At 35.8% G+C, this 14,347-nt stretch overlaps 1 protein-coding gene across 5 annotated transcripts in view; it reads left to right on the forward strand.

The window, feature by feature from the left end:
* Nucleotides 1-998: 998 nt before the first annotated feature.
* LOC115214260 overlaps nucleotides 999-14,347 on the forward strand; it is a 73,070-nt gene continuing 59,721 nt past the window's right edge. For all 5 annotated transcript variants that reach the window (XM_036504879.1, XM_036504880.1, XM_036504882.1 and 2 more), the window contains exon 1: nucleotides 999-1,153. In XM_036504879.1, coding sequence (XP_036360772.1) covers nucleotides 1,130-1,153 — 24 coding nt within the window. In that variant the 5' untranslated portion in view covers nucleotides 999-1,129. The remainder of the gene's footprint in view (nucleotides 1,154-14,347) is intronic.

Raw genomic sequence — 14,347 nt, forward strand, 5'->3', positions numbered from 1 at the left:
CACACATGCTTCCGGCCCATGCATACCCCGTGACTGTGCCACAGGCCCCTGCAGTCTTCACTTCCATCTACCTCATCTGCAATCCTCTCCACCAACACCACATAGCTCATCACTAACACCACAAATTTATTGTAACATTTTTTACAAGGCTTCATGAAATACAGAATCAATCTTATATGAACATTGTGTTTCACAGGTACTGGAAATCTTTGATAGATAGTTGATGATAAGACTGATTTTTCACATCACAAGGCCATGTTGATACTTCAGCCATCTCCAAGTTGGGTATACAGCTGTGAAAATAGGTATTAGATGAATCGTACTGGTTTGAGTATGACACTGTGAAAACAGCTTTGAGAGAGGAATTCACTAGGGACTGTAATAAATGGGGGCCTAATCTCTTCTGCTTTCTTGCTCCAAAAGCCTCTGTATTTAAGATCTTCATTGAAAGAAAATTCTAGAACTTATCACATGAACAAGACGTTCTGATTGGCTGAAATGGAGTCGGCACGCACAATAAATTTGTAATTTACATGTGATCAGAAATGGTATTGGGAAAACAAGTACACATAATATACATATGCACACATTCATATATGTATATATATATATATTCATATTATGTTCATTATTTATACATATGTGTGTGTGCATGTATGTGTAACAGGATGATAGTCTTTCAAATCATTGGCAATATATTTTGAGCTTAATTAAAACAAAAGTGGGCATTGAGTTAAGAAGACTAGTTTTAAAGATTCATTGTGCATTTTTAAATTACAGATTGTATCCTGAAATTATTTGTAGTACTTTACAATTTCCGTAAGCGCGAAATCCCGTAACCTGAGGTAGCCATAACGCGGGGGATGCCTGTATTCTCTATTTCCCGCTCTTCTGTGTATATAGCTCTGCCGGTAATTTTGGAACTCTTGATAAATTTGTATTAATACTTAAAATATTCCTTGATGTTTTATAATAACTTTGAAATAATTCATTTCCGATGCTGTATTATAAGTATATAGCTTGTAAACGAATTAATTACAATTATGCGGAAAATAAACGTGGCTGGTGAAAGTGATGTTAGCTTTGTATTCTGATTCAAAATTAATAACGCGTTTTTCTCACAGCAACAATGGTGTTTATAACCAGGAGTGAGGTATGTAGTCTTTGATTGTTTCTTTATAACTAAAAAAAAAAAGAAACAGATTTGTACAATCTCGTTTTAATTTAATATTCTCGTAGTAGTTATCTCCTCGATTTCTTTGGTGTCGTGTTTTTCCTGTTGTATAGTTCATTCAATATTTTAGTCCACGTGGCTGTGTTCCATTTTACTTTGCATTATTTTCACTTTTATACTAGAAATATATATTGTCACATTTTGCTACATCTAAAAAAGATTGCATTACATTTTTATTCTGTGAAACTACTTTCATAATTAAACATTCGATTTTGTGTCATGAATTTTCTGTAGAATCGCAAGTAAGCCGAGTTTACGAGAAGTGCGCACTCAGAATCGGAGTCTCCATAGCCGAAAACGTGGGATTCCGTAAAAATTTTTTTTTCTAAAGTGTCGGGGGGGTCTGTTTACATCTCCGTCATGTGCGCCCTCATATAATCCCATAGGCTGTGAGGAGTTATATGGGGTGCTTAAACTAGAATTCCCCTGCACGTTGCATATTCCGCCATGTTCGCCGTTCGCAAAATACAACGTGCAGGGGAATTCTGCTTTATGCACTATATATAACCCCTCACTGCATGAGGGGTTATATGAGGTGGTTAAACCAAACTTTTGGATCTTTTCGGTTTGAACGGCAGTTTTTAACATAATTTCTAGGTAACTAAAATATTTTTAACTTCGTATACTGGTAGAATGTGTTTATAAAACATCTTTTTCTCTTGGCTTTATTGAGAAAATTCTATTGTTTGTAAGATATTTGTTGTTTTTTCCTTCAATTTCTGCCAATCACTGACGTCTATTGAGGTAAATAACATCCTGTGCCGCATGAATATGTCCCTCGTTTAAGAAACAGATTGGGTTTATTTACATTTGTGGCATAGTTCGCCCTAGGGTCATAATTATGGGTGACAATTTCATATGACACCGCTAGAAAAACTGCCGTTCAAACCGAAAAGATCCAAACATTTTCCCGATTCCTACGTTTTGGATGTCTGAGATTACGAATATGCCCCAAAAATTTTTTTATTTCACCCCCCTACCTCTTCTCCCAACTTAAAATTTTGATTTTGTTTACTTTAAATAGATTGTAGCGAATTGACGAACATATTCAAATTGAAATTAAATGCAGACAAAAATGCATTAAAGTGAAAATAATATGCGTTTTACTTATGTTTACCTTAAATAATTGTAAATAATAATTTAATGTAAATTAGATATATATAATTTTATGAGAAACATTGATCTTTAATAATTAATGTTATAAAGTTTAATAAGGGGGCGCAAATTTCACCTCCTCCCCTAATTTTAAATTTTGAACTTTTTCATCTTTACCTTTTGAGAAAAACTTATATTTACGAAGTTATTTCACGTTAAAGTTCTCGTATTTCGGTAATTTCAACCAATCAATGATGTGTATTCAGCTGAATAAAATTACTGCTGTTGTTTGTCAACAAGAACTTCCGGCGGTGTATATTTCATTTGTCACTGTTATTTATGACAACCCTAACCCTAAAACCTTAACACTAGTATAAACATACGAGCGATGTCATAAATAACAGTGACAAACGAAAAATACACCGCCGATAGTTGTTGTTGACAAACACCGGCAGTAATTTTATTCAGCTGAATACACGTCATTGATTGGTTGAAATTACCGAAATACTAGAACTTTAACGTGAAATAACTTCGTAAATACAAGTTTTTCTCAAAAATGCTAAGAGTAAAAGATGACACATTCTACTATGTCCGCAGTTTGAAAGTGTTTAGTTACAAAAAATTATATTTTAAATCTGTAGGTCAAAAGGTAAAGATCTCATATCTGTATGCTTATTGAATTTAAAATTTTGAAAACATGGTTTCTAGCATATTCAGAATTTTTTTGGGTAAATTTGTAATCTCCAACATCTAAAACGGGTACTACTTAAGAAGAGTGGTCCCGGTGCGCGCACTCGTATAGTTGTGCATCCGCGCTTGCTAGTTGTGACTAGTCGATCCTTACTTCGTGTTTTTGTATTTTATTTACTTTGTGTAAAAAAAAATATTTATTTTGTGTTTTATTTACTTTGCTAGGTAGTCGTTGAAGGATCGACTAGTCACGTCTATCTAGCGCGACCACCGGGACTGCTCTTCTTAAGTAGTACCCTAAAATAGAATCCGAAAATATTTTTGGTTAATATTAACATTATTACCCGGAAACGAAATCGAAAAAAAAAAAATAGGGTATTCTTTCAATATGACTCAACAGAATCAAAACACTTGTCAACTGTCAGTTGATGACATGGGAGGAGGAGAAGAAAGCTAATGGGTTGTACGTGCGTGCATGCTTGTTCTTGTCTGTGTGCCTGTTCTGTTTTTATGTATTTGTGTGTTGTGGAATATAGATATAACGAAATTATGCCAGCAATGTCTCATTTTAAACTTGAAGAAAAAAGCCTTTATATACACCATAAACACCCCCTTCCATACATACACCATAACAAGATACTCCCAGCCATAGCTAAGTACTAGGCATATCCCCCAGATTTCTTGTAAATACTGGTCCCCACAAAACACAAAAACCTCTAGGCGCAGGAACTTTCCACGGTCTCCAGACCTAGTTTGCATATATTTATAATATATATATAAGAATTTTTTGCGTAATGAGATACAAAACTAAGGCTGTGTAGATCTATCTATAAATGTTCTAATATCTACACAACCTTGTTTTTTTTAATTTCATTATGCAAAAAATTCTAATATACACACGCTGACATATGACCAACGTTGAACCCCTAATTTGCAAAATTACCGAACCTGGAACTTAACTATGGTCTCTCTATAGCACTTATTCAGCATTACCTGACACCTTTGGGTCTCAATGACATCATTACCCCCCTATATATATATATAAAAACTTACTTGGAGGATAAGAAATGAAATGACGCGAGGCACTCAGTCATATAATAACAATTTAGTAAATAAAATATATGCATACATACATACTAATATGTACGTACCTACATCTATATGTATATATACATGCATATATATATATATATATGAGTACAGGACACCACAAATAAACATAGAACACAATGAGAAACGAAAACGTAAAAACAAACAAGGAAACAGACTTTTTTTAACAATGAAAAAACAGAGTACAAGACAAACAATACAAGGAATATTCCCCTTCATCAGCTGCCCCTGGTTCGACTCAATGTGTGTTTCGAAGGTAAGGGCAGTCCTTCCTGCAAAATGAATTAAATAAAATTCCTTTGCAGAGGGGTAAAACAAGGAAAGAAAAAAAGTGACAAGAACAGGACGTAAATGCAATACAAATAAAAATACAGTACACATAAATAATAAAAACAGGACAATGAAACCAACATTGAGGGCTTTTTTAAGCCTAGACGGTGGAAAAATTTGTTGGGGCACAATTCAGAATCGACTTGATAGAGACAGAAGAAGTCAATGTTGACTTGTTGAAAGCTACTTGCAAAAGAAAGTTAGTAGTCCACTCAGCATACAATGTAAGTGTATGTCAAAGCAAACTGTTACACTGTTGTACCATTGAATTACAAATAATGCTCATCTTTTATGCTCAAGTGATCCTACAGCTTCCAAGAGTACAACTGTATTTGTCTTTGCTTAGATAAAATGACTAAATTGTGGGTGTTAAGCCTCCATGACAGGGTCTTTCTAACTTGTAAGAAAATGAAATTTTATAAATATTACTTCATTTGTATGTAATATGTATGCTTAAAATTTCATCAACAGCAAAAATATATGAATTGTCATGGGGATTATGGCCCTTATGCATAGAATATAATTTCCAAATTTCCTAAAGATCCATTCAGCACTTTTGACCTAGTTTTGGATCATAAAAGAAATGACTAAAATTTTGGAGTTAAGGCTCCCATTAGGGTTTCTTAGAATCCTCATGTGAAGTGGAAACTTTGGGAATACTTCTTGATGTGTGTCAATTACCCATGGTTGAAATTTCATCATCGAAAATTTATGAATTATGCCCCCATGAAATTCAAACCAAACCTATTGCATTATACCCGCCCTTATGCATTGAATCTAAGTTTCAAATATCATAAGGATCCATTCAATAATTTTGGTCCATGAAATTGTATGAAACACACAGCATTACCCTTCTCCCTAGGCTTGGATTTTGTGTTTCAAATTTCATTATGATCGGTGCAGCAGTTTTCGAATGTATAAGTAACACACGAACACATAAAGATATTGACTTTGATATAATAGATATGAATGTGCACATATACATACATGTGTGTATATATATATATATATATATATTTATATATATATATGTGTGTTTGTATTATATATATATATATGTGTGTGTGTATTATATATATATGTGTGTGTGTGTATTATATATATATATATGTGTGTGTGTGTATTATATATATATGTGTGTGTGTGTATTATATATATATATATATGTGTGTGTGTATTATATATATATATATATGTGTGTGTGTATTATATATATATATATTTTTGTGTGTGTGTGTGTGTGTATTATATATATATATATTATATATATATATATATATATATATATATATATATACTAGCTTAAGATGGCCCGCTCTACACGCGGGTGATGTTTTGGTTGTTGGACCAATGTATTAATGTAGCATTGTTTTAAAACGAAAGAGGCAATGCGTTTATTTCTAAAAAAAAAAAAAAAACCACAAATGTCCGCTAATGGGAAGACAGTTCATATTCGATTAGAGCACTCTGGGTATAATCATAAAATTGAAAAATGGAATTTCGGTGGCGAATATTGTAGAGGACTCTAAAAAAAAGAAGTTTTTTAACCTGCAGGAAGATAGTTTAAACCCAAAAAGACAGACTGTAAACTCACATCTGCAATAGTGTATGAAATTAGAATTCACATCCAGCTCAGTTTTGTAGAAAGAGTATCACGACGTGAACGCATGAGTTGGGAGTTTGACTGACAGAGGTTATATGGTGACACATGCCAGTCCTTTCGACACCACCTAAACAATGAAACAGTGTATCAAATGTAATTAACAACTCATTCATTTTATGAATTTCTTATGTTGGTGAAGAAACAATAACTTGACAAAACCGTTCAATGGAGACGTAGAAGGAATCGGAAAATGAGGAATAAAGAGACGAATGAGTTGGATCAAATGTTTGCAAACATCTTAACCCAATCTTCTTTATGAACCATGTTCTTTTTAGTGTCTTTATTTTCAAGAATGAAGAGATAATCAAGACGTGCAAAATAAAAACTCAAGCAGCTCGGTGGTTTGATAAGTTGGAGCGCTTACGCATAGGCATATTGAAAAGCAAATCTGAAAAATGAAATATTTGGAAACCTAAAGTCGATTTGGTTTAGAATGAGAAAACGAATAAAATAGTTAAGATGTAAATATTTCAAAACTGGAAAATTTTTCAAATTTACAGAAAAATGTTTGTTAATGATGGTCGGCTTGAGCATACAAATAAATTTGTTTTATCCACGCAAAAGTAAATAATATCTGTTACCTTTCTGAAAGACCTGTGGTAGGAATATTTAAACTTTTGCGGCTGTCATTGAGAGACGCATTGGAGAAGAAAGAGAGACGGCGGAGGTGCCAAACGTCGTTATAGATAGAAGGGGGAAAAGAGAGAGATCGAGGAAGAAAAGGTGATATATGAAAGAGAGGACTGAAAAATGAAATATTTTGAAACCTAAAGATGATTTGTTTTAAGAGAAAGATTCTCATGATTGTGTGGTGGTGGTGGTGGCAATGATAATTCTCTTTATGAATGCAGACAGACGTAGAGAGAGAGAGAGTGACAGCACTGGCGAAGGAAAGATAGTAGACGCTATCAAATGACGTTATAGAGAGAAAGTGAAAGGAAGGGAGGAGAGAGAGATGGAGGAAGATAGGCAGACAATAGAATGCGATGGCGGCGAGGGAAAGATAATAGATGCTGTGGAACGACGTTATAGATAGAAGGTGATGGGAAGGGAGGAAAGAGAGTGAGTGATGGAGGAAGACAGATACATAAAAGAATGAGAGTAGACTTGTCAAAGTGCGTTTTTGGCCCTAGCAACGACACCTTTTAAGATGGGGATTTCTAACCTAGCCCACTCGCATCCGCACCTCATTTTACTTGTCCCTGTAAATTTTGGAATCAATCCGATGGGATCTAGTGGCCTTTAACCCGTTCTCAATGCCAAAATCAGACAAATAAACAAACTTTTCACATTTCAGAATTATAATATAGAGATACACACACACACACACACACAAAGATAAATTGATAGGTACAACTGAGTGGGCAAAGAAAAATATGAGACACAGCCTAGTGCTTTTTTTATGTTGATAAGCCTGGTACTTATTCTATTAGTTTCTTGTGAAACCAGTAAGTTATGAGGATGTAAATAAACGAACAGCAGTTGTGAAGCAGTGATGAGGGCGAAACACAGAAACAAAGTCAGACACTTCTTCTGCAATGAAGTGGCTGTACTTCTCCATGGTGAACAGCACAATAAGCGAGACATAGCTATTCAAAGCCATGACGGTGGTCTTCAACGCATTCCTGAGACACATCATTCATACGACGCCCTGCAGTATCCCATTCTTTTTGCATACGGAAAAGATGGGTACCATTTTGGCATTCCTTAGCACAAACAAAGTCAGACACTTACATATATACATACATATATATACGATTGATTTCTTTAAGTTTCTGTCTACGAAATCCATATATATATGCTCTCCATGCTAGCATGGGTTGGACGATTTTGACTGAGGGCCGGTGAACCAGCTGGATGCCCATCCTAACGCTAACCACTCCGAGAATGTAGTGGGTGCTTTTTACGTGCCACTGGCACAGGGCCAGTCAGGCGGTACTGGCAATGATCTCGCTTGAATCTTTTTACACATGCCAATGAAGCGACATTGGTAACGATCATGCTCGAATTGTGCCCTCTTACATGCCACGGGTACGGAAACCAGTTGGCTGCTCTGGCAACAATCACGTTTGGATGGTGCTCTTGGCACCCTACTTGCACATGCACAAGTGCCAGTAAAGTGACGCTGGTAACGATCATATTTGAATGGTGCCCTTTTATGTGCCACTGGCACGGAAGCCGGTTATCCGCTCTATCAACGATCACACTCGTATGGTGCTCTTTGCACCCTGCTAGCCCAGATGTCAGTCATCGATTTTGATTTCACTTGCCTCAACAGGTCTTCGCAAGTAGAGTTTAGTGTCCACTACCATATATATAGAGAGATAATACATACGTACAAATACACACATATATACAAATACCTGTCAATCTTTTCAAATACGATCGACAAACATTTATTCCCTACAAACTGACATTTTTGAGAATATTTTTTAAAACACATTTACTAACTACCATATATATATATAGAGAGAGACTAGAAGACAAACCCGGCCTTGCTTGGGATTAAAATAGTTTATTATTGTTTTACTTGTTTCGGTATTATAACCTGGTTTTGATTTGGGTCTACACGGGCCACATTTTAAAAGATGAAGAATGTTGCTCTGGAGGCCACGCGTTTCTAAACTATGCAAACTCGCCAGCACTTTTAACATAGGTGTGCAAATTTTCAGCTCAATCTGATCACATATGCACACATTATATATATACATACGCATTAAATATATATGCATTACATACATACACACACACACACATATATATACAGCCATTATATATATAAATTATTTATATATATATATATATATATATACAGCCATTATATATATATATATATACACACACACACGCACACATATATAAATTAACATAATAAATATCTGATTAATAATATCTGTTATCATTATTGTGCGGTGGTGGTGGGCGATAATAATTCACTGTTGTAAAAGCCCTGTAGCGGGAATATTTAAACTTCAAGAGAGCGAAATATATTTCCGACATAATATAATTATTTACTATTTTATTCCTCTTCATTAATCACACTTATATAGATACAGAAAGACGTACAGAAAGAGAGAGAGAGAGGCTGGGGAAGAAAGAGTGACAGAGAGACAGCGAATGCAGAGAGGGAAAGAGAGTAAGTAGAAGCTGTCGAAAGCTGTTATAGAGATAAATAGGAGGGAAGGGGGAAAGAGAGAGATGGAAGAAAAAAGGGTGATAACCGTAAGAGAGAAACAACAAACACTTGTCAAAGTCCGTTTAAAGACGATGAATTTTCACTCTTTTTGCTATAGCAACCACATCTTTATAGCTTGCAAATTTTAATCATCGTGGGTCTTATCCTCAACATGCATTTAGTATCCTTGCCAATTTTCAGCTCGATCCTAGCATCTGTTTGGCCGCCATTAACCATCAAAGCAAATTGTGCATACAATTTTCGTTCAAGGACTGTTTTATAGATATATAGAATACACACTACATACATACATACACCTGTCAGTTTCTTTATTTTCTGTTTCTTATTCCCTTTTCCCCTTTCAATTTTATGCATACTTTCCAAGACAATTTCTCTGTACAAGTAACTTTCACATTAACAGTCAAACATTTATTCCCTACAAACTGAGTTTTTTGAAAGTGTTTTTTAAAACACATTTACTTACTACCATATATATATAGACACAATACACACTAATACACATACATACATACATACATACAAACACACACATACATAGAAATACCTGGCAATCTTTTTCAAATAGATCGACAGTCAAACATTTCTTCCTTACAGACTTTGAAAATCGTTTTTAAAACACATTTACTTACTACCATATATATAGAGAAAGATAATACACACTAATACATTCTTACATACAAATACACACATACAAACAAATACCTGTCAGTTTATTTATTTGCTGTTTCTTATCACCCTTTCCCCTTTCAATTTTACGCATACTTTCCAATACAATTTCTCTGTACAAGTAACTTTTACCCTTTCTTTGGGACATGAAATGCTGCCGAAAAACAGAAGTCGTCTCAGTCGCCATACCGCATCAGCACTGGCACTAAAGACAATTAGAGCAAACGAACCCTCCGACCAAACTGCTTTTAGACTTTCACAGAGCGCCTTAAGTTCAGCGGAATGTCAAACTGCTGAAAGTTTCCAACAGCGCACTGTATGCCTAGACAAAATGGCTTCATATACTGCTGCTTCCAGAGTGACTCACCTGGCTAGAAATGCTGCTACCAGAGCTTCAAAGGGCCACTTGACTGGCTACAAACGCGGCTACCGCTGATTCCAGGTCTTCCAAACGTTTGGAACAATGGATGACTCGCCTTGCTAGTAACGCTACGGCTATGACTGTTTCCATGGCTTCTGAAGATGCAGATGGCTGGTCCATTACCATTACAAGTGTGGCTTCTGCTACTGCTGCGAGACCTTCCCATGACTAACACGAGCACCGTTCTACATTGCAGCAGAACAGTTGACGGTGAGAAGCTGTCTGCAGTGTGATGAGTCCCAACAGCCCTAACTGGCACCTACGGGCTTTCAAGTATGAGCCCAACTTTAATTACTCCATCCGCACTGACATAAATATAGGGGAAATGCGCTTCAATTGCCAATTCTGCAATGCCTTTCAAGGAACTACTTACTGGTTTACCTCAAGGTCATCCAAATTCCTTCAAATCATCATGAATTACAATTGTGCATTTCAGATGACTTCTTTTGGGGCTAACATTGTCACAGACTGTAGTTGGATACCTACTTTCAAGACCCAGGGACAGGTGTACCATTTTACTGGGTTGCTCCAGCCACTACAAAATTGCAAGCCTTTGTTCCTCCAAATTTACTTTATTTCGAACTACAGTAGGCAACTTGTTGTATGGTTCGGAGTTATTCCACCACCTGCAAACACTGACGCTGACACTTTTGACAGGGATGTGCTGCTCAGTTTGCAAAACATGCTTCATGAGCACATCTATATTCGCAGTTTCAAATATGCCTTGCAAACAGAGTGGGGGGGAGGTATGCATACCGTTATGACGCTTCTTCGTGCAATGAAGTGGCTGTACTTCTCCATGGTGAACAGCACAATAAGCGAGACATAGCTATTCAAAGCCATGACGGTGGTCTTCAACGCATTCCTGAGACACATCATTCATACGACGCCCTGCAGTATCCCATTCTTTTTGCATACGGAAAAGATGGGTACCATTTTGGCATTCCTTAGCACAAACCAAACGAGCCCACTGCTGCGGCATCCAAAACTGTTTCATGTATGGCTTTCTACTCGTACCGTGTCATGACAAGCCCTAATGATTTTTATCACCTTGCACAGGTCATGGGAACTGTTTCACCAGTTTGCAGTTGACATGGCTGCACCGATGTAGATGTGATTCATAAAATTGAATCAGAAGCAGCTGCGCTCAGACTCCTACATCCATTTGCGTGATGGCATCAGGAATGACACTGACCCAAGGAACATCGGCAAAATGTGCATTCTCCCCTCAACCTATACAGGGGTGCCACGGTACATGTATTAGTGAACACAAGATGCTATGACTTTCGTTCGGCATTATGGGTGCCCTGATTTCTTCATCACATTTACGTGTAACCCCAAGTGGGTTGAGGTAACGCATGAACTTCTCTCACGGCACCAGTACTGCCATCAGCATGATATTATTGCCAGCGTTTGCAGGCAGAAACTGGCTAAGCTAATTAATTTGATAAAAAAAAGGGCACGTTTTTGGGCCTGTTAAGTGCCACATGTATACTGTTGAGTGGCAGAAGAGAAGGTTGCCACACACGCACATTTTCATTTGGTTGGTCACCAAAATAAACCCTATAGTTCTAGATGACACCATCAAAGCAGAAATCCCAGACCCCACTGTTGACAGGCAGCTGTACGACATTGTGAAGGCACACATTGTGCATGGTCCGTGCGGTCCCGGTTTTCAACAGTTCTCCTCATGCCGCAAAGAGCATATAGAGCGATAGGTGAATAGGAATAAAGCTTAAAGGCATGGAAATAGATATATTTAGTGGAAGTGAAATGTAAGAAGACAGTCAAAGGCCAAATTTTATAGAATGGTAGAAATCACTTATAGGAACTAAAGGTATTTAATTCCAGATGCAGGAGTGGCTGTGTGGTAAGTAGCTTGCTTACCAACATGTTTACAAGAGGATTTTTTGAGAGCAGGATGAAATACATTTCACTGTTACAAAGCTGACAAAAAGATTTACCTTTATCATACGGAGAGTATTCCATTCCAAGTCAAATTGCTTATTACGATCCTTTATATACCAAATTAATTTACTAAGCCCAGTATTGTTACTTTTATTGATATGTCTTAATGTAGAGTAATGATTAGATATTCTTTTGGACAACTGAGATGAAGAACTACCTATATAAATAAAGAAGACGCCAGAACTGGAAGTAAGTTTACATTGATAGAGTTTCTAGTCTTAGAATTGCTGCTAAGAAAATGAATGCGATTGAAGTCAACATCAAACACACTAACACAGCTGCTATTATTATTTAAAGAATGGTTAGTGCTAATAAAATCAATGTTATTATTTTCATTAAGTGGATTTGTATTTAACAGCTTATGCAAAGAGATATTTTGTGAAAGATTTTTTGTGTTAGAAAAACCTATCTTGATTCAGTGTGAATTAATAATCAAATAGTATCTTGAATTTCCTGGGAAATTCTTTCTTATAGCTTCACAAAACTGGTAAGGGAGGTTGGATTTGATCTGCTTACCACATGGAATTATTAACCAAACAGTTTTGCTAGGACGGGTAATTATCTTTAAAAGTCCTCGATGTACCTTTATAATGTAAAAAGGGTCTTAAATAACGGTTATCTCCCTTATGCTGCAGAATTACATTACTTGATTTGGTGTTGTTATTTGAAATAAAGTTAATGTTGTTATGACTTGATTTCATGTCCTGATTAATAGAAGTAGAATTAATGTCAATAGGGTTAAAATAGGTAATTTTTTCTTTAACTTGTTTTAAGTAAGGCAGAGTTATAAAATTCTGCTTTATTGTTGAAGATATCAACATAAGATAATCTAGAAAATCAAAGTGAAATATTCCTAACTAAATTCTTTGGAATAGCCTTAGAGTGATTACTGAAAGAGCTAATATATCTTTAATTAGTTGAGGGTTTATGGTATGGGAAATATGAATCATTGTGCAAGTTAAGGGTAATATCCAAAAAGATGGCTTTAGTTATATCATTGTGAAAAACAATGCTTGAGCCCATGTTTTGGAAAAATTTAACCAAACTATTCTTAACCTTTTGTAAAGGATATATATACGGATCAAATAAGCGATTTGTGCTAAATCAGAACTTCCCATTGTGACATCAAAACTGTCGAGTATATCTTTCTGGACCCATAGCTTGTTATTGAATTTAATAATAGATTTTCTGGCGGCTAACATGACATTAATTTAATTCCTGGTGAGACCTGCTTTGTTGTGAGTGAGCCAGAGTGTCTTGTTGAGTACAGTTGGGTTGATAGACGAATAGAAACTAGAAATGTCAAACAGGATAAACTTAGTGCACTTCTTGTTATTTAATAGAATTAAACCAGTCAACCACTTGGAATGAATTAGACCATAAATTAAGCTTTAATTTTTTAACTAAGGTAGGAATATATTTATCTAGAACATTTTTGCTAAGTACACCGAGCTAGAAGGACAAATAAGTCGTAAGGGTGATCTTTTAAAATAAAACAAGGTTGTTTAGGATCAATGGGTTCTGTCTTCATCCGTAGGTTATATTTCTCCATAATTTTCTTAGCCTCAAGGTTGGCTTTCCTGATTGCACTTTTACCAGTAATCCTATAATTCTTTTGTATTTCTTTCCTAAGCAATTCTAGTTAGTAATCCTTGGTAAGTCTGTATAAGTTTCCTGTTTTATCAGATTGAACCAGTATCCCATCAATGTTTTGAATTTCTTTGGTGATATTGTGAATATACCTCAGATGTTTATTCCTTAAGGGTGAACGATGGAATTTCACATTCCTTACGATAGACCAGAGATCGTCTTCAAACTGTTTCAATCTTGGGTGAGGTGGAGGATTGTTTTTAAATTTAAACAATTTGCTGAATTCAGAAGCTGGATCGTTAGAGAGCTGTTTAATGTCTTTATTGTCTAAGAAAAAAACAAGCCATCTAATACGGGGAATAAAGGAGTTTGTCTTACTAATGA

Source organism: Octopus sinensis, linkage group LG7 (assembly GCF_006345805.1).
Source record: "Octopus sinensis linkage group LG7, ASM634580v1, whole genome shotgun sequence".
Classification (NCBI taxonomy): Eukaryota; Metazoa; Mollusca; class Cephalopoda; order Octopoda; family Octopodidae; genus Octopus; species Octopus sinensis.